At 43.3% G+C, this 21,231-nt stretch overlaps 2 protein-coding genes across 3 annotated transcripts in view; one reads left to right on the top strand and one right to left on the bottom strand.

The window, feature by feature from the left end:
* Positions 1-662: 662 nt before the first annotated feature.
* On the bottom strand, positions 663-19,689 carry mms22l (MMS22-like, DNA repair protein). 2 transcript variants are annotated; one of them, XM_025005295.2, is made up of 26 exons: positions 19,483-19,689; positions 17,309-17,509; positions 17,004-17,129; positions 16,746-16,798; positions 16,262-16,349; positions 15,965-16,142; positions 15,707-15,800; positions 15,464-15,594; positions 14,697-14,810; positions 14,440-14,616; positions 12,382-12,444; positions 12,167-12,286; positions 11,798-12,033; positions 8,910-9,126; positions 8,458-8,747; positions 5,770-5,951; positions 5,356-5,506; positions 4,735-4,865; positions 4,396-4,538; positions 3,982-4,138; positions 3,741-3,886; positions 3,410-3,621; positions 3,136-3,302; positions 2,854-2,950; positions 2,544-2,711; positions 663-2,392 (listed from the first exon to the last, which is right to left on the bottom strand). In XM_025005295.2, the coding sequence occupies exons 2-26, from the start codon at positions 17,482-17,484 to the stop codon at positions 2,317-2,319; spliced, it is 3,693 nt and encodes a 1,230-aa protein (XP_024861063.1). In that variant the 5' UTR covers positions 17,485-17,509; positions 19,483-19,689; the 3' UTR covers positions 663-2,316. The 2 variants fall into 2 exon arrangements, with proteins under 2 accessions (XP_024861063.1, XP_017268679.1); XM_017413190.3 differs by lacking the exon at positions 19,483-19,689 and adding an exon at positions 18,188-18,307.
* Positions 18,545-21,231, top strand: part of LOC108234188 (furin-like protease kpc-1) — a 237,756-nt gene continuing 235,069 nt past the window's right edge. Inside the window, exon 1 of the mRNA XM_017413192.3 lies at positions 18,545-19,264. The gene's annotated coding sequence lies outside the window, so the exon portion shown is untranslated. The remainder of the gene's footprint in view (positions 19,265-21,231) is intronic.

Below are 21,231 nucleotides of genomic sequence, written 5' to 3'. Positions count from 1 at the left end.
GTTGACTTTCAAAGAAAAAAAAGATGCTTTGACCAAATGAGGATTAAAGAAAAGCGTGATGCCTGCTCGTCCCTCGTCCACCCAAAACACATCTGCAAGGATGTTGTGGGGAATTTGCAGAATAAAGTTCCTACATTAATATATAAAGATTGCAATGTATTTCTGTAACACACGTGGGGGGAATAATTTAGCAGCCTGAGATAATCGCCCGATAATACGAAAGCACCTCTTTATTGCTGTCTGTCTGCATGCTCGCTCCAACCTCCCCCCTCTCATGCTGCTGGACAGAAGGAATGCACCGCCGGAAAAAGGAGATGCTTTGCAGTTAGATGAGGTCGGAAAATGACTAGCAATGACAGAAAATGGGACGTGGTGATTGAGGGAGACTTCATGTGATTAGGTGCAAACCAAAGACGGATTGCACAAGATTGCTGCAACTTAGAAGTGAAAGGGAGAACTGGAACAAACAGTCCTTCTCTCCTTCATTTTTTTTTTTTTTTGGAGTGGGGGGATGGATATTGAACTATTTGGGCTCACCCACGACTGCCATCGAATCTGTAATTCAGAGCTCTAACTGAGCAGAGACGGATCCTGATAAGAGCAAATAGGTCTTTGATGCTCACATTCCTCACTTCCGCTACTACAAATGGAAAGATAAAAAGGCAGGCAGAAGATCAAATTTATTTTCACATTTTACATCTCTATAAATGGAAAGCAGACTTTCTTTACAGTATTTACAACATATATATGTGTAGGTTTGAGCAATAAGTTGATTAGGCAACTGGTGAGTCCTGGAACGGCTCCTGTTCTGTGATTTTCCAGCACATTAAAAGTGTTCAGTCAAACAGCTCCAATCTCAAACCTTTTCCACTGGTTCATAAAAACACTATTCATCACCATTATTTTCATACTACATGCTTATTTACATAGAATTCTGTGCTTACTTGCAAGCGTAAATAGCGGTAGCAGCTAGCTGTAGCTCTCCCAGCAGGAAGATCAGAATATTTCTGCCACCGTAACAGTGTAATGTGAAACTGACAGGGGTGTAAGAGGTTTAAATAACCTGTTATTCAGGTTTTAGGAGTGGAGATGCTCGGAGTAGCCATCATTAGCTCGGTGATGCGGTCCCAGCGGAGTGAAGCCACTTTCAGAGGTGGATGCTGCCGTGATACCCCCCGCCCTCCCCCCGATTCATACCGAGGCTGTTATTTAACCCTTTACTCTGTCGTCAGTGTTACATTTCACAGGTATTTTGGCAGAAATGTTATAAAATTCCTGTTGGAGGTTCCCCCAGGCTGCACTTAAAGTGCTACAGCTAGCTGCTGCTGCTATTTGTGCTTGCAAGTAACAAGAGATGGGAAGTATTTATCGAATATTCCCAAGTCCAGTAAAAGAATTTATGCGACAGTCACAACCATTTCTTTTTTTTCTTTTAAAACACTGGCACCTGGTAGTGACACGCCAAGTTGTTTCCTGTTGGTGTTTTTCTTGACACAACTTCTACTACCCACCACCCTCCAAAACAAAAAACAAAAATAACTTGTAATAACTAATAATAATAATTAATAACATGTTATAATAATAACTTGGGCATCCCAACTATCCGTTTCTGCCATCGCAGGTAATTCTGAAAAGATTTTCAAGTGGAAACTACGGTCATGGGTGAGCTTAGCTTCACTGCCAGAACACATGCATCTCCCTCCATGTTGATTTATTGGACCAGTGAAAATGAAGGAATGTATATATATAAAAAAAAAAAAAAATTAGCAATAGCACAAGTTTGCACCTGAAGTCTCTGTTCTCAGCTGCAGGACTTGGGCCGAGTAAACTTTAATTTACCACAAGCTCTGGTGGTGTGGACATGTTTATAAATTTGGTCATAAATCATAAAGCGGCAGCTGAGATTAGTGCTCACCAAGTGGGGGGAGAATATGCCTTGATGGAGAGGTTAAACATTCAAAGAAAAATTGAATAATTACCAAGATTTGAGTTGTTTTGTGTTGGCAGCGATCCACTTTGGTTAGCTCATCAGTCCTGTTGGATTAAAAGTTTTTTCTCCAAACTGAGGCCATTCAAAGAGCTGTCTACTACAGGTAAGATATTAATTGTTCATAACTGTTTCACAGAACCCCAGCTCAAAATGGCCAGAATATCCCTTCAAATTTTCTAAGACCCTTATGCAGCACTGGAATGGATTTTGGGTTTTTTTGGGAACCAAATCCAGAACACTGTTAGATTCAGGTTGGTATGGCTGGGATGAAATGCTGGAGGTTTCCACTGAGTGCTGAAGCTGAGAACGTCTTCCTGGAAGACTTTTCAGTTGCCCTCCAGACTGATGATCTCAGCCTGCCCACTTTCTCCGAGAAGACTTAGCAGCTTTGTGTACGCACTCCTGTAACACAGAGGGATGTGTCATATTCAGTAAAGTGCAGCGCTAAAGTACATTTCTAGTTTCATGCCTGACACCTACTTATTGTCTAGACATCTTAAAAATAGTTTAAGGCTGTGAATGCTGTCTAGATGCGATTCATGTCCTTGCTCACCTCAAGGCAGCGTTCTTGCCCAGTCCTCTTTTGTGTTCAGCGTTTCTCAGACTGGCAGACAGGCTGGGAATAAGAGCCTGAACCACGGCGGGATCTAAGACGGCCACTGTCTCCAGGACGCTGTAAACCTGCCTGTCGTAGACGCCCTCGTTGTCCCCCGCAAATGATCTGAGAGCGTCGAGATGACAAAATGAAGAAATCCCTTCGCGTGTCAGGCGGGATTTAAGGCGAGCTAGTGTGCATCACAGAAGCAGCGCCACTCTCCGCATACAGGTGCAGATATTTATCGCTACAAATCACAGCCAATTACCGTAAGACGCTGATCATCTGCTCACAGGGCCCCTCTGTAGAGGCAGCAGCGCATCGCTCCACCACGAGCTGTAATGCGTCTGTGCTCGTCTTCCTCACTGAATAAACACGGCAAAATAAAGATGACGCCAACAAAGAAAACAAAAAAAAGATTATTGGGATGCCTGCATAAAGCATGTGTGGTGACTATTCTTCACAGTGATCAGTAAAAAAAACAATAATAACACAAAGCTTTTTACACAGCTAGGGTGGTGCAAGCGTAAGAACAGACAGTTTGTTGTACCTTGTGGCTCACTGACCAGCATCAAACAGTGCAGCAGGGAGGGGAGAGGCAGGGTGAGGAGAGAAACATCCGTGTCTCTGTTCCTTCTCAGGAGCTCCAACAGGAACATCAGGGCTGACGCGAGTCGAGGGAGGACGACGTGGCTTTTACACTGGAGGAAGTTCTCACTGTAAAATAATAAAGTATCATACTACCTTAAGATTTAAAGTTATTTCTGTATTTGAGTATTATTATCTAAACACGGGGGGAGTAAATAAAAACATATGAGACCTACCAAAGCACCTCCAGGATGGTCCTCCTCAGCGCAGCTCCTCGTGGGGTTGGCACGGCCTCACAGGCGCCGAGAAGCACCGGGTGGTCGGCGATGACGCCTACAGAAGGTGAAGCAGGAAGGAAGTGCTCCAGATATCTGCTGATTACAGAGCGGAGCTGCTGCTTGAGGCCCGCGCCCTGGGACTGAGACCCGTTCGAGGCCACCGACAGACCCTGGAAGAAAAATTATTAGCAAAACTCATTGTTGTTGACATGGAGGACTGATGAGTGATGATAGATGCGCTTGAATTGTGCAAATGTCGTGTTTGTGCTCAGTGTACGTTCGAGCCAACCTGTAGGTAGAGGGGCAAGCTGTCCCTCAGAGCTTTGTCCTGGTGCGGGAGGTGGTGGGAGAGAAGCATACTATCCACAATCCGAAACAACAGCTGCTGAGCTTTGGAAGTGGCCAGCAGGGGGCTCCAGTGCTTCACTATGCAGCCTGGATTACAGAATCAGAAGAGTTCAGCTCCTTACCAGATCTTTTCTTTAATAACAGAAAGCTGGTGTATAAAACGATATGTGTACGGCACATACCCACAGCCCGGTACGCCAACTGGATTCCCTCCTGGTTCTTGCTAATCATGTAAGGTTTGATGTGCTTCAGGATGTCACCAGTGTAGTCGAGAGCTCTGGTCACCATGGCTGATCGTTCTGACAAGAGCTGCAGTCCACGGTACACGTTGCCTACAGCCTGATACAGATACTTAAATGTGTGAGAACACTTAAATGTAAACGCATGCTGCGGCAGTAGAGACCAGATGTTACTTATGATGTACTCATACTGTTCAGGTATATACTTTACAGTATGTGCGCTTTTTGTTTTGATATAGATCTTACACGGTTTGAAACAGGGCCTTTAGAGACCCAAAGATACAAAAAATTAAGGACAGGACAGGATTTGCTCTTATAAATAAATGTTGTATAACCCCGATCATCTGAAAGTGGTACCTTGACAAACATCTTGAGGGCAGAAGTGGGATCCAGTGAGAGTGTTGTGTGATGAAGTCCGGCTCTTTGCAGAAGACTGTCCACCTCAGGAAGCCTGAGTATAAGCCGGGTTAGTTCACACAGCTGCTCCCCGACGGCTCGACCTGAAGGAAAGAAAGCCCAAACACTTGTTATTCAAAGACAAATGTGCCCCTTTATAGAAACCACCAGAAACAACGCATCATCCCTCAGTTAAACACAGATCTGGAGAAAGTGTTTAACTCCGAGCAGAGCTGGGATCATGAAACAAACTGTGGGGGTCAGAGGTGAACTGGCTCGTTGGATTGTAGGCGTTCGTACCCGTTCTGCTTTCAGTCCCGTCTTGGTTCTTGTGAAGGTGTTGCTGTAGAACACACCTGAACCAGGCTCTTACTGAGAGTCCCTGAGCCGACCCGGACACAGAACCGCTGCCCAGAGACGACGCCAGTTCACTGGAAAAGGCAGCAACAAGGATTCACTGTTACTACAACGGTGATAAAAAAACCCACATATAACCAGCGAGGCCGAATCATGACACTAAACATAAGAGGATAATGTGTGCTATTTACTTGAGCACATTTAACGTGCCTTATTGTGCTGAAATACTCACTTTATATTCTGATAGAAGGGTCTTAGCTGACATTCATTTATTTTTAATATAAACACATAAATATTGAAATTCTTGTCTCTACAACACAAAAACAACTTTTACCTAATATTTCTGAGTTGATAGGAGGTTTTTCTGGATGTAATTAATTTAAATTTTAACATTAATGAAACCACTGCCTTATTTTTTATGAAATACATTCAGCAAAAGCTCATGTTATAGAAAACAAAAACTAAATTTTCCATTAGACTGTGTGCCTTAAGCATGTTTCCAGTCTGGCTGAGCTGATAAATGCCCATTTTGTGATTGGGACAGATGTGAAAGGCCAACCCCACCTGTTCTGGAGCACATGAGGAAGGTAGCGAGTCACGAGGAGTGTGTGAAGCATGTCATCCCAGCCGAAGGACTGCATGATGGACTGGACTGGGTTGGGCTGAAGGTCCTGGGGGGCAGAACTGGGTAGATCAAAGGCCAGGAAGGTGAAACCTGAAAGTGAAATTAAATTAGGTCACCGTTTGAATTATTCACGTGATCTACGATATACAGTGTGAGGTTTTCTGAATACTGATGCTGTAAAACAGATTAGGAATCCTCTCAGATCTATTCCTCAATCTATAACAAAACAATTTTTATTTTCATCCTTGTTAAAATCTTGCTCAGATTCTCTCTTTTTTTTTGCCTTCTCCCACCTGGACCTCCTTCTCTGTTCTCACTCAATGTCCTGTTTTCCTCCCAGTGGGGTTACTAACCTGCAGCAGCATCTGCCAGCTGTGCTGGAGGGGTCTGCGAGAGCCGCAGGGTTTGAAGGAAGGGGAAGAAGTGCGCCCACAGGGCAGCAGCCACCGCTAGGTGGCGCTCTTTAATCACACTGGCTGTGGCGGGAGCCCAGGCTGGAGTGGGCGCTGACTGGACACCGCGCTGATGGACCCGTCTGGAAGGACACAGACACACATTCACAAAGGCAAAAAAAAACAGATCAACAAATCTATCCACGGCAGCGCTTCCTCTTGTGTACAAGCACCCAGCCCCCCGCTCCCAACTCCACCCTCCTCTTTTTCAAATCCCTTTGCTCCCATGTTTCTCTTTCAGCGCTCCTTCATGTGTTTTCTCTCTTCTCTCATGGGGGATTACGGAGTGCGGCGATGCGCTGCAGCGAGGGGGTGGAGGTAGGTGAGGAGAAGGAGGATATCACAGGCAGAGAGTGGAGCCTAATGCTGATCCCCTGAACACAGAATATACTTTGGCTCTTCTGGCTCATCTCTGGCCCTGGCATCAGCTGCTACAGCAGCTCCACAGAGGCTGGCATTAGCCCTGATAAGCAGCTGAAGAAGCTGTAATCTCATTTGGACTGAAGATGATCCCTCTGTCCCTCTCATTTCTGGGATGGGGGTGTGAAAAAGCAGGGGTTAAGGTGTGCTGGGGAAGGAGGGCAAAATATGAGGAACTAGCAGCCCCCTTTCCTTTCATGCACTCTAGTGTTCTACTAAGGTACACACACACACACATCAGATGTGCCTTCCCTTCCAGCAAGGTTGCATCTAATCCAGAGAGCTGAGACAATCGATTAGAGTCTGAATTCATTAGCCTTGTTACTCCTGCGGAATGGGCCTTTCACACCCATCAGCCCTCATTGTACAAGACATCGTCAGAGAACCTACTCAATCCTCCTCATTGTGGCTTTTTATGTACAGTATTTCCACAGAAACACAACAGCTTCCCCAGCTGCATTCATTATTTCACATGCTGGATAGTGCAGATCCACAAATATACCCAAAGACACAAGTTGTATTTGTTCCATTTCCTCCTCTTCTTGAGGGGTTTTCTACATTCATAATGTCAACAACAACGAATTATGACAACAAAGACAAGAGCTCATTGTCCATTTAAAGGTTCCACAAAGGGAAACGTTTCACACGAAGGCTAATATTCTGGGATTAATTGTTTGTGCTGGAAAAAGAAATAAAACAAAAACAGGAGGACATGTCAATGTCAGCTCATCTCATCAACTTGCAACCTCCCCATCTTTCCAAAGCAGAGGGTCATAGGATGAAATCAAAGCGAGGCATCATCCCTTGCACCTGGATTCTTGCCTCGGCACCAAGACGATGGACGTTCAGACCCTCTGCTGCCTCGACCACGGCAGAATAATTCCCGTAATGTGTGCTGATTCCACATGGCTCCTAATAGACATAATGATGCACTGACTCAATTTGCCAGGCTACATAATTACCCGTTAATTGTGCCACAGTAAAAAAAGAAAAAAAAAAAAGCGGTAGTCACAAAGAGATACCAAGAATTTCCCAGGCTTGGAAATTGTTTAATTTGGTGGGATGAATTGGTATGAGAGTGTGTGCTTGTTTCTTATTTGGCTAAATGGGTCAGTGTGGTCCAGACCATAACACAAAAGGCTTCTGGGACTTTTTTCTTTTGTTTTTTCCTCTCTAAGTAGACCAAATGTACAGTTTGTCCAGTAGCAATACATAATATAACATGGTAGGCACCTGATGCCTACAAGGACTAGGCTGTATTATGAAGTGACTTGTCAGTACCAGGTAAGTACTAGGCTGTTTTGCTACCGTTTATCCTTTTATGTGTATGTAAACAGAAAATACACACAACTTTTTAAAAGGATATGGTCCATATGTGGTTGTACGTTAGCTAACAGGTTTGTTTTAATTAACTTGTGTTAGAGAAAACCTTTTAAATGAATTTTTTTAAAAAGCTTCCTCAAAGTTAATTGTTGCATCTTACAATGACAATAGTACAGAATTATTGTAAACGACGACAAACATAAACAAATGATTTAATGGACAATCTGAGACTACAGAGAAAGATCCTCATCATTTCTCAATGTGCAGCCTTCCCACCTGATTTTTGTCTGCCGTGTTCTCTGTTCTCGTCTCTGCTTCCCCCACATCAACAGACGCTCTTTCAGCCGTCTCCCTCTAATCTTCAGCCGGGGTCTGCTCATGTAACGAACACCCCTGTCCCACAGCTGAACCCGTCCTGAGGCTCTGCTGACCACAGTCTCTCACACACCAACACCACTGCTCAAAATGACAAGAGGGGCCCAAAGAGGGTCCCCTGTGCCCGTAACTTTATTCTGGGCTCTGGGAGCACCTGGGGAAGGTGACATGGGGGTCACCGGGCCTCCTGAGGCCAACGGGGGGCCACGGCACAAAACAGATTCTTTACAGACGCTCATTCCTGCTGACTGCACAATCCTCCTATTGTCAGTTTGAGAAGTGAGCGGACTCTGGGATGGCTTGGGAAGAGCAAAGCATATCAATCTCCTCCGCTGCAGCAACTTTGTAAAAGCTCTGCCAAGAAACATCTGTCTGAAAACGCCCACCATTTGCTGCAACCGGATAATGGTGAACAGACGAGAGGAAAGAGAGAGAAAAAGCGATGGTGAGAATTTACAGCAGCCGTCTCACCTGAGCTGCGCGAGGACGGTCAGCAGAAAGCCCAGGGCAGAGTTCAGCTCGGACTGGCGACAAGCAGGCAGCAGCCAGTCAAACCCTTCATTCAGCAGCTTTTCCTCCGACAGTGTGAGGCTGGCGCTGGTCTCAAACACCTCGGTTACACCCTCCAGGTAGGAGCCAAGTGGCCCCCAGAGGGCAAGCCTGCGACTGACCTCCGTGGTCTTTTTGTAGAACTCCTTGGCGGTCTCGTTGAAGGAAGAAGCCAACCAACTGGCCTGGGCACCAACATCCAGACCTCTCTCCTGTAGTTTATGATCAGGAGCAAACATACAGCATGAATCAGAACATTCTCAAACCGATGGAGTACGTACAATAAAAAAAGCCCGTATTTCCATCTTATTACGAAACACTTCAGGATTCATTTCAGTAACTGTATTACACCGTGTGGTGATGAGCAAACATACTTGGAAAAGCAGCAGCAGTGACAGCTGCCCTCTCCAAAGCAGCGTGCGATGTGCAGGGGGGCAGTTAGAGGGCAGGAAGCCAAGCAGCTCACACGCTCTGTTTGTCACATCCTCGAGCTCCACCTGCCTGGCCACGACCAGAAACAGCAGCAGGAAGTTCATGAGTCCTGCCTCAGACAGCTCCTGCATCTTCTTTGGTGAGAACTTGGAGTAAATCCTGGAAACACAACGAACAAACACAAGATGGTTGACTAACTTTTTCAGCACATTTTCGGCTATTTCAGCCATCCAGGTATCAAAACGCTCACATCGTTCAGGACATTATGACCATGACTTTTGGTTTTTGTAACTTTTATACTGTTTGAATTATTTAACAATAATGTAAAATACGTGCAATTATTTTTTTCCTCATAGCAATGCATTAGGCTCTCTTAAAATCCTTTAAAAACTTAATTTTTGCCTTCTGCTAATTTTCACTTAAAGCTATCATTTTGCTGATTTTAGTTTCCAGCTATTGTTTTAATAGAAACTTTAAGCTACTGTTTTGCTAATTTTAGCTTTTAGCTACCATTCTACTGGCTTTAGCTATCATTTTGATAGTTTTAGAGTCTAGCTATTGTTTTGCCAATTTTAGCTTTTAACTAATGTTTTTCTGGTTTTAGCTTTTAGCTACCTTTTGCTCATTTTAGCTTTCAGATACTTTTCTGCTGGTTTAGATACATTTCTTAATTTTAGCTTTTGTTTTGCTGGTTTTACCTTTTAGCTAGTGTTCTGAAACTTAATCTTTTAATTTTTTTTTCTAAATTTAGCTTTGACCGTTTTAACTTCAACTATTCAGTTTCAGCTCCTACAACAAACTTCAGCTGTCATTCAACACTCAGAAACTCATGCTGCAGTTTTGCAGAAAATGCTATTTTAACTAGTTTTAGGTTTTTCTTTGCCACAGCCGACCAGCTCATCGGAGTGATTTGTTGGTCTTTAAGTGCTGACTAACTGAACTTACTACCCTTACTGTGCATCCAATCACCCTGTAGGCTGCAGGGGAGAGGCGGGCCTGCCAAGCCTGTGTGTGTGTGTGTGTGTGTGAGCAGGTGAGGGAAAAAAAAAGAAAACGTAAGAGAGTGAGTACGAACAGAGAACCACCCAGCACGCTGTTAGATCCTGCGGGCACTGTGGAGAAATGCCTTTAAAGATCATGTTAAATGTCAGAGACACTCAGACACACAGCAGTAGGTGCTCGGTCCCTCACTCTACAGCCAAACCAATTTACTGCAACACCAGAGACGGATCAATAAATCCACACACACACACACACACATCCGTTGCCACACATCCAGCTTGCTGTTTGCCTGCCTGGCAGGAGAACACAGAAAGCTGAAAACTCCCGCTCCCCCCCCCAGCCCATCTCCCAAACACAGATGTAGCCCACACAGGTGAGAAGAGCTGCTGCTTGGGTCAAAACACAAACAGCGAGCATCCCGAGACAAACTAAGAGGTATGACTGATACAAAAAGAGTGATGGAAAAAAAAAAGATCAAGGTGGGAGCTGGGAAAGACCAAGTTAACACCATATCCGGCGTATTTACTCCCACAGAAGACTATAAAAGGAGGAGGTGTCCAAACGTGCAGTCAGAGCTTGAGGGGAGGGAGATTTAAATAGATGAGTGGATAATATGTAACAGGGATACAAGCAGCACACTGGGAACAGCAGTGGGGATTTTCTGTTTTCTTCCAACCTGTCTGTTTGTTTATTCCGGACACATTTTTTTTTTAAACGGAGGCGAGCAGATGCTCCTAACTCCTGGCACTGGAGATCAACATGCTCGCGGTCGATCCCATTTAATGTGATTGTTGTCGGCGTCCCACCGAGCCTGCCCAGGAGTGGGAACGTTGCCGAAACGTTGTAATGATACAGTCAGCACGCCTCGTGCCTCCTCCGGGGAGGACGTAGCGGTGATAGTTTTGGTGGAGGTTGATGGAGCAGAGAGATTCTGGAGCCGTCCCAGCACTGCCTGGCTGTTGCCAGGCTCCCTACCACCCCCGCCCTGCCATTCCCCACCACCAAAGCTCCATTCTCTATCCGTGTTGGAAACCAACACAGCTTCGTTAAGGCGAATTAACCACCACGCTCGTTAGCTAATTAGCCCCCATGTCTGCAGTGCTACTGAGCACATTCCAGACAGAGGGAAGTCATTAGGAGGATTTATCTACGGCTGCCGCTCTCTGGCACGCAGCCGCCTTGGGATACAGCGTGGTCCAGCTCTCGGATATGATGGGAACATCAGCTTGTGAAATGTTGTTTAGTTTGTCTTTATATTGAGACCACTCACGCGCACACACACACACACACATACACTGTACCCCCATTGAAAAGCCTTAAACACTCTTAAACCAAGTCACCGCAGCAGGTGCACAGCGGCGTGTTTGTGTGTGTGCATCAGTCACAGGCTCCTCGGGTCTGGCCTGCGATGAAGAGCAGGTGGTTGACTCCTGAGACACCTGCTTCACTGGTGGGCCTCAGTAAATATCAAAGACACCGAGAGACTCTGGTGCACCTGGCACGCACACAAACAAGACTCAAAAGCATGAGAGTTTGCAAACACACACGTGTTGTGGGAGCATTACTGCAGGTATGTACCAATACACACACACACACACACAGCCACAAATCCAAACAGCTGTTTAAACACAACACACATCTGAAGATCAAAGGGGGACAACTAATCTCGTAAATCCTAGTCCCGAATGGTAATTACTTTTTAAAGCCAATCCAACCCAAACTCAGACTCCCACCTTTTAATACATATGGTGTGAGGATGGATTGTGTACTTTTCCAGGTGGTACCAAGTAAGAAGCAGAGCGCTTCCAGGTCGTCGATCTGTCCTTACCTCCCTTTGATTTGCCTCTGAGGGACTCCGCCGGCCCTGTCCTGGGAAAGGCACAAGGCCAGCATTCGAAGGAAGATGTGGAAAGAGTTGGCAGAGTGATAGAGCTGGGTGTGACCCGCGGAGTGGAGGGGGGAAGGAGAGCAGCAGCTGCGCGCCTGCTCCAACAGAGCCAGGGGCGTCTTGCACACTGTGCCCAGGCCAGACATCCCCAACCAGGGCACGGTAAAGGAGGAGTTCTGGAGACGAGTGACAGAACACAGCAGGTAATATCTGACGCTCAAATATGCCGCTTCTTGACTGACTGCTGAAAAGTAAGAAAGATGTAAATAAAGCAGCATCTTTTACTAATGAGGTCTTGTATGTTCTTACCAGTTTTCTGCTGTAGTAGTCCCAGAGGGTGGAGACGGCAGCGGTGCTTGGCTCCCACAGCAAACACAGACTGAGACAACAGTGGACGTGCATCCTGACCTGCTCCTCTGCCAGAACGCCCTGTTATTACACACAAACACAGGCTTCTAATTTATACTGCAAACCAGAGAAAATACGGAAATTTAAAAAATTTGACACGTAAAAGCACTGCTGACCTTGGGGTTACCGGTTAACTTGAGCAGCCCTTCTATAAATGTCCAGTTATCTCTGAAATGTTTCTAAAAGTGCAGAATAACACATTTAAGAAACTTGTCTCATACATGCCTCTATAAATCATATATACTCAATAAATTATGAAAAAAAAAAATCAACGTCGTCACCCTATTATTCAGAGTCAAATTCAAACTTTCCACTTTTCTAGAGTCAGATTTACAGATTTTGCTGTGAATTATTCGACCATTGGCAACATCCAAAAGTAAACACTTATGATTAAAAACCAACAATAAATCAACAACAGGCTGTATACAAGATGGAGAGCAAAAACCTAGACTTCTGGGAAAAAAAATTAAATAAGTTAATATATTTAATAACAGTGTTTAACTTTTTCTTGTAGAAAAATTTGATGATTTGGAAAACTCTGTTGCCTTTTGGTCTAAAATAAAAAAAAGGTGGATTAAAATAACACAATGAAACAAGGACAGTGTTGATATAAAGGCATTGGGGTCAGATTTCCTTCCTATGCTCACCTAGACTACCGGGAATAAAAACCCAAATTACTGAGAAAAGACAAAGGTTAAAATGTACCAGCTTCAGCTCTGTGTGTAGAGGACGGCAGATTTGGAATGAGCTTGAAGAGAAATTTCTCCTTTTATTTTATTTAAAAAAAAAAGCTAAAATTGCAACTCTTACCAATGTATGAATAATTTAAAGAATTTTGATTACGAATGAGTTGACTGATGCTCCAGTGTTTCCAGTGTTTGACTTATCTCCATTAATATTGCACAGATTTACCATTTTATCTTGATTGTTCATTAAAGCTAATCTGAATGCTGGGACTGCCTGTTGTATGTTTAGTATACATATGTCTGTTTGATGTTGTTTATATGAGAAACTTGGCCCCCTGTTAAAAGCTTTAAATGGCTTTTTTTGGCGTGACCCTTTCAAGCATCATTACATTGTGGAAATGTCAACTGTATCTTATAATGAATCTGTGTGAATTTATTTATGTTTCTTCCTACTTCGTTTCAACCACAACACTGAGTTGATCTATTGTAACTATTATTGTATTGTAACTATTATTGTTTTTATTAATACTTTTGTTTGGTTTGTGTTTTTGTTCCTACCATGTTTGAAATCAATAAAAATAAACCAAAAGCAACCATGACAGCCCACAATATATCTCCACCCCTGGCGCCGTGCCTCTGGGAAGCTTTTTAACTACCTCAGTGACCTCTGGCATGGTAATGAACTCATCTTCCCAAGTCCACAAATTTTGCCTCCTCAAAGACGGGCATAGTGAATGAAATGAAGGAGATCCTCAACATGATCCTTCCACCGGCTGACAATATCCCCAGCCCGGGTCAGCAGTTCCTCACCCAAACCAAGCACAGCCTGGGGTGGGGCTGCTTTCCTTTTCCTAGTCACTAAACGGCTTGCCAGAATCTCCTTAAGGCCAGCCGAAAGTTCTTCTCCACGGCCTCTCTGAATTCCTCCCCTGCCCAAGTTTTTGCATCTACAACCACAGAAGCTGCAGGACAACGTGGGGCTGTCATGGTTGATACGTCTCTTTAATGTTACATGGAGGACCGGGAAAACGCCTGTGGAGAGGCAGATATGGGTGGTGGTTCCCGTTTTTAAATATGGGGACTGGAGAGTGTGTTCTGACTTTTGAGGGATCACATTTCTCTGCCTCCCTTGGAAAGTTTCCTCCAGGGTGTTGGAAGGGAGGCTCTGAATGATTGTCAAACCTCAGATTCACGAGCAGCAGTGTGGCTTTCGTCCTGGTCGTGGAACAGTGGAACAGTGGACCAGATCTTCACCCTTGCAGAGTTGCTAAGGGGGTCATGGGAGTTTGACTCTCCAGTCTACACATGTTTAGTAAATCTTGAGGCGGCTTATGACGGTGTTCCCTAAGGCATTCTGCGGCGGGTCCATATCAGACATTTTTCGCAATGATAGCTTTGTGGTCAGCCTGTATCCCACTTTTATTTACGCCTCAGGTTATCTTTTATTAATAACACGTTGACTCAATGTTGTGAATCTCGGTTCCTTACCTCACTCTGAACTGTGCCGTTGCTGTTGTACTGGCCCAACATGGCTAAGTGAGTGACCAGCCACCATGTGAAACCCAGCGGGTCCTTACAGTGTGAGGGGAGCCCACTGAAGAGCTCTGCTGCAGGTTTCTCTAAAACCAGGGGTTTCATCAGTGACGTCATGTAGCTCCAGAAAGACTAGAGAGAGTAAGCATTTGTTAATTGAATTTCAGCAGAGTTTACTGCTGTGATTGTCTGCATGCATGCATTTGTGTTACCTCTGTGTGCAACAATTTGTTCCTGTATTCCAGCAGGTGCATGAGCAGGATCCAGAGTTCTTTGGTGCAGGAGCAAAGGTAATGATTGGTGGTCAGTGCTTCTGTTGGCCTCACCTAGATATCAAAATCATCCATTTAACATTAACTGCACTTTTGGTCTGTGTGATTTTGAATCATCTGGTGCAGAAGCCAAAAGGGCATTTATGTTGTGTGTGTGTGTGTGTGTACACACTCGTTTGTCTCTGTTGTAAGCCAAATATCTCATAAACCAGTGAACAGATTTGAATGAAACTCTCAGGAAGCAATCATTGAATGTACATCTACAGCTGATTACTTTGGATTGGAGTGAATCCAATTCAAGATGGCCACCACGACTAATTGACATTAGGCAACAGAAAAATGGCTACACCTGTCAATTTTACAGTTATTCTGCTAAACTTTGATGTGGTAGTAGCTGAGAGTCATTCCCAACATATAGTTCAAGTGCTAAGAGATCTCGAGATGAGAATATTTGTCAAACATTAATGACTATAACGCCTTTCCTTTAAGATGATTTTTGTTTAAAACTTGGACATTAAAGGTGACAGATAATATGCAATGCTTTAAGGAATGTTAGGCCTTTAATTAATTTACAGCATTTTCTATTAAGAGCTTTGAGTCAAATTCTGCTCAGCAAATGTAAATTGTGGCAATTACATAAAATTATTGTTACATTTTCAGCTAGAAGTGAACAAAAAAACCAATGTAAAATGCAAAGGGCCACCCACCTTGCTGTATTTGCTCATGGCCAGGCCAGTAAGGTCGCACAGCAGAGCGCACAGGTGTTCCTCAAACAGACTGGTATCAGTCAGGTTCTCTCCCGTCAGGTTCACAAACTGATGGGCGTAAAGCACTTGGCCTGCAGACGGTTTCAACGATAATGACTCAGTGTAACATGCACAAACCATATGTCACAAGCAAAGATGGCTAAGTTCCCGCTTTCCGACTGAGTAATCTGTCCACACTCATACCTCGTGTCTTCTGACCAAGAGCGTGCAGGATCTCCAAGACTGACCAGTGGACGTCAAGATGAAGATGCAGCAGATGCCAGGAGGGAGGGAAAATCTGTGGGAGGAATGTGTAACATGCTGGAGGTCAAAAAAAAAGAAAAAAAAAAAGAATGGAGTTGACGTGAAAAGAAACCTGTTTTTCTAAACTTATTGTTTTCCATAAAGTCCCTTATTTTGCTGCTCCTTCTGTCATGGAGGATAAATAATATTCAGGAATACCTTTGCATGGTTTTGTATACTGAAAGCACTTTGACCACTGGCAGGCAGGTCCTTGAGTCGTCCTATGAGGAGAGTGATGCCAAACAGTTCTTCCAGAAGAGCAGAGGGGAACTGATGTTCTAGCTCCTCGAAAGGATGTGAGGGAGACTCATCCAGGGACGCCGAAGGGTCCAGATATCTACATCAACGTTAATAAAAAAACACAGTAAAACCAGAGAAATGTAAAAGTACAAGGATGTACTGATAAAAATTAATCACTTATTCTTACAAAACTGAGTGTTAAATACATCCTTATACCTGTGCAAGAAGACTTTAACATACTGAAGAAATAAAACACACTGGTGTCGAAGGTCTTCTGCTTCATAGTGCAGATTACTTGCTTGTCCTAAAAAACAAAACAAAATTATTGTTATTTACAATAATATTACAACCATTAAAAGCAATTTTATGCATATTTTAGTAGGATTTGAGCTCTTTATTTAGTTGCACAATAATACTTCAGTCAAATACAATCGAAATACTGAACCTGAAACCTCTATAATGTCATTTATGTTCAACCAATTAAAATTTCAGAAAATATTTGTAAACATCACAAAGTTTGTAGGAATAGACATGTACTGGGCATTAATCCCTACATCACCAAAAAGAAACCAACAAGTGTTTAAAGACAAAACAGGTGAAGTGAGTAACTTTAATGATTCAGTTACAGTGCATTCTGCTGCCAATAAAAGCACAATGTGTTTTACGCTTGATTGTGAGTTACATTAATACACAGACTTACCAAAGTCATGCGAGTTGGACTTTGCCAAGCTCTCCAGCTTGTAAACCTTTTGTCTGAAACACAGCAGAGCTTCAATAAGACCAGAAACGTGTGTATGAATGAACTGTGGTGGGACAAAAAAAAATTTCAAAAAAGAATCTTTCTCTGAGTGATTCCATTACTGAACTTTAATGTGAGCAGGCGTACAGATTTAAGTGAAACTGCTGACCAATAGTAGTTTTACATAAATCAAAAACTGTTATCTTTAATTCGTCTTACCTGAACAAACCAAAGAGTAACTTTGTAGACTCCACCAGCGCCGTCTCCGTTACCCAAAGAAAGCCAAAGAGCTCCACCGTGTCCGTCTCATACTCTGCAGGTGCTGGATCAAGACGCAACAGCAACCTAAAGAGGGAACGCAATGTCAGCGACGTTTTCTTTCTTGAGTAAAAACGTTCTCTGTTACACATTTAAAATGAACTTTAACACGTGGTGCTTGAAGCACCAAAATATTCGATATAACTCAACCTCCAGGAATGAATATGTATACATTTTGTGATTATGCTGACAGATGTTGAACAAACCGTTTCAGAGACCCCCGTGCAATGTACCCATCGGTGGCAAGAGCCCCAGTGGGGTCATCTTTCACTTCAGAGCAGCAGAAGCTCGGTGGTCGGGTGGGCGAGAGGAGGACACACTGGCTGTCTGCTGTAAAGGGTGAGACCGGTGGAGTGAGGGACTCGCTGAATTCATCGGCCATGCTGTCTGCGCACGAACACTACCACCTTTAATGACAGCAAACGGAGCAGAGGCATTAAAAAATGGATGATTTTGACTGTTTGAAAGTGGAAAATCAAAGGTAAAAGGTGATTACTAAGAAGATTTATAATACAGGTTGGAGAGGTATATTTGAAAAACATCTTGAACATTATTACATAATGCTGAACATAGAAACAATGTATAAAGATGTCACATTATTTATATGAGTTTTGCAGACACAGAGGTTCCCAAACTTCCACAAAATAAAAGTTGCAGAGAATTGTCACCTTGATTATATATTACTAAAGTATACAAACACTGTTAAGCCATTTAACAAAGAGCTTTATCAATCTACATTATATAGGTTTTATGACCGGTATCTTTGTAACAATTATGGCTATATATGCTATTGACAATCCATTTTAAAGTTGATTTGATTTCCGTAGATCTTCTCAAAACCCAACACTTGGTGTTTCATGACCCCATGTGGGTTCCTGAACCGGACTTTGAGAACCACAGGATTAAGGGGTGTCATTTTGTAAACTAACATTCACAGAAAATCACCGTTAATCACATTAAATTGTTTTTGTCTTCTCTTTCTCTCGCCTGGGTTTCTGACATGTACTTCAAGCACATTAAATTAAACTTTATTTCGTCAAACCCAACACCTCCGGAAACCCAGTATTAATGAAGCATCGACTTACCATTTAAATTCAAATTTAGAGCAAGTCTTGTGGCGTAATATCGCATAAAATTAAAGCAGTAAAGCATAAAAATACACAGCCGTCATTAATCTGTTGTTTGACTCATCCTGCTCTCCCGCGCCTTTACTACGCGCATGCGTACACTCCGTCGTCTGATTATTGGTCAGAAGTTTCATACTGGGCGTGGCTCAGTCAGTCCCTGACGTTCTACGTCACAAGAGAATTCCCTGCTAAGTACTTCCTGTATCGCCTTATCTCCGGCAGATAGTTTGTAGTTGTCATTTAAAGAATATTCATATAAAAGTGTGTGTGTTAAACAATTTAAAAACAGCATTCCTTTTACACACAACAAACAGTGCATTGTTTTATAATAAAAGTAAGTGAGCCAGCATAAAACCGTAATTGCTTGGCCTATTTCGACCACACACACAAAAACCGATTAAGTAAAAACTCCGTTTTGAACGTAAAATGACCAGAGTTATGTTCAAACTCCACTTCTTCCACAGACGCTTGAGCCACACAACCAGAACAACGATGGCACCTGTTCTGTTTTTGCCGTGACTTTTTCCCTGGATTGTCAAGTCGGTGTTCCTCCTCTGTCTCAGTGCAGGGGTCCCGCCCAAGCCAATTCAACATAATGCAGCGATTTAAGTAGAATTTTAACCACCCGAGCCCTTATTTCCATATGCAGATCTGTCTCTCCCAGCCGTACCTCTCGCCATCACACCATTTCTTGCATTCTAATGCATTCTCATCTTTACAAAATGCTCCCTTCCACCACTCGCCGTGCATGTGCTCGTTTTGTCGAGTTAAAAATCGCTTTTCTTTCTTCCCACCCCCCTCCTGCACATTTAACTTGCGCGGCCGAGAGATGCACAATAAACGCGGTGTTTTGCATGGTTTACTTTGCATCTTTTATCGCCACCAGTCAGAGGAGACAGTAAAAAAAAATGGACACGTCGGGAATTATCGTCGCTTCTTCTTCTTCTTTTTCCTGCTGGAAGCTTGGACCTCCCGCTCTGCTTTCAACAGGAGGCAGTCCGGCGGTGTGAAGGCTCTGTCGCCTGGATGAGAAAGGTAAAAGCTTTTTTTTTTTTCCTGTTCCTACGCTTACAAAGACAGTCTATCCTGTGATGCAAAGAGAGAGTGAGATTTGAGCCTCTTTCACCCCACCTCCTCCTCCCCTCTCCGCCTGTAAATGTAGTCTTATGTCTAAGCTTTCATTCATTTCTTGTTCAGTTTTGTTTTTTATTGTCTGAATTTTTTTTTAAATCACCAAAATTGTACACACTTACAGTCACTTCCAACTTCATTAACATCAGTTTCCTGGCTGTACTCATCCACCTTCTTCTTGTAGCAGGAGGAAGAGGATTGGTTGCTTTTAGTGGATTTATTATGTTAAGGTGATAACCTAAGGTTGTAATTACTTGCACTCTTTTAAGGCTCCCAGATAGACTTAATGAAGTGTGTGGAGAGAGCACTAACAGACAACTGAACATTTTCCACACTATAAAATCCAATATTGATTTAAGCTGTACCCCCACCACCACCACCAGCACCACAGGTGTTTCCCATATAACCCTGATTAGACTCCAATGCATGATGTAGTTTTAGTGGAGCTATGCTGATGATACACCATTTTACAGTGCTTAGACATTTGATTAGCCAAAATATGAAAACACAGAATACCACAATTCCTCTTACATGCCAATCTATTCACCATTTTAAACAGGATCTGCAGAAAAAAACCTACATTCTTAAATTAAAGTGTTTCCCCAGACTTTGACACGCATGGTAAAAAGAAACTGAAAAGAATGCAAATGGATTTTTATCAATGAAAGGGGTTTGCACTCTGCCAAGTTTTATGTGCTGTACAGTTTTTACTACATAACATAGTCTGACCTTTCAGAGATAACTGTTAATCATGTATTTGCATTCAGTTGAGATATTTTGAATTGTGGTTGCATGGTCATCATATTTGACTTTATCTACCTGTTTGAAAAGGTAAGTAACTTGTAGAACCATCTTTAGCAGGAATAACTCTCAGTAGTGGTTCTCTGTAAGTCTTTATCAGCCTCTCACATGGTTGGGGAGGAATTTTGGCCCACTCTCCTTTCCAACGTTGCTTCAGTTCTTTGAAGTTTGCAGACATTTGTTTCTGCACAGCTCTTTTAAGTTCCCACAGCACCTCAATTCTTTTCTTTTTCATTTGTTTTGTTGTAGATCTGCTGCTATGTTTGTCCAAGCTTCAGCTGTCAGACAGATGGCCTCACATTTGACTCTAATAAGCTTTGGTCTACAGAGGAGTTCATGGTCGACTCAATGACTGCAAGGTGCTCAGGTGCTGTGGCTGCAAAACAAGCCCAGATCATCAGCCCTCCACCACCGTGCTTGACAGTTGGTCTGAGGGGTTTGTGCTGATATGCTGTGCTTGCTTTTCACCAAACATTTGCCTATGCTTCTTCTTTTTTTTTCTTCTTTCGACTGTTCATTTTCAGGGGTCGCCACAGTGAGTCATCCTCCTCCATCTAACTCTGTCTCCTGCGTCCTCTGTCCTCACTCCAACTACATCCATGTCCTCTTTAACCGCATCCATGAAAATTTGCCTATGCATTATAGGTAAACATCCCTACTTTGGTCTCATCTGTCCTAAAGGTCGGCTGTGACTGTTGGCGACTAAGTGGCAAACAACCTTTACAAGGGCACCTCCAAAGTGTCTTGAAGCATTTGCATGGTGTCTCAATTTCCTTGGATGAGTTGCACAGGCTTGCATACTTCTCGCTTGAATTTTGAAAACGTTAAAAAAAAATGTGTGTGACAAGTTTTTTCTCAAAATAGTGAAAGAGTTGTTGCAGGTGTCTTGAACCCTTCTCAATTTAGTTTCTGTAAATACTAGAAGGTAGGTGCTTTTCTATGGGGTTTGGGAGAAAGGGAGGGGGGTGGACATCTAAGGATAAAACACTGGATGCCAAGGTCTAAAACCCTAAAATCCTGAGGGTGGCTGCCTAGGTGATTACAATGTGGGTGGAGATGGGTACGATGTG

The sequence above is a fragment of the Kryptolebias marmoratus genome, linkage group LG16 (genome assembly GCF_001649575.2).
Source record: "Kryptolebias marmoratus isolate JLee-2015 linkage group LG16, ASM164957v2, whole genome shotgun sequence".
Lineage (NCBI taxonomy): Eukaryota > Metazoa > Chordata > Actinopteri > Cyprinodontiformes > Rivulidae > Kryptolebias > Kryptolebias marmoratus.
Note: the sequence above shows the minus strand (reverse complement) of the source record. Positions and strands in the feature narration are given on the sequence as shown.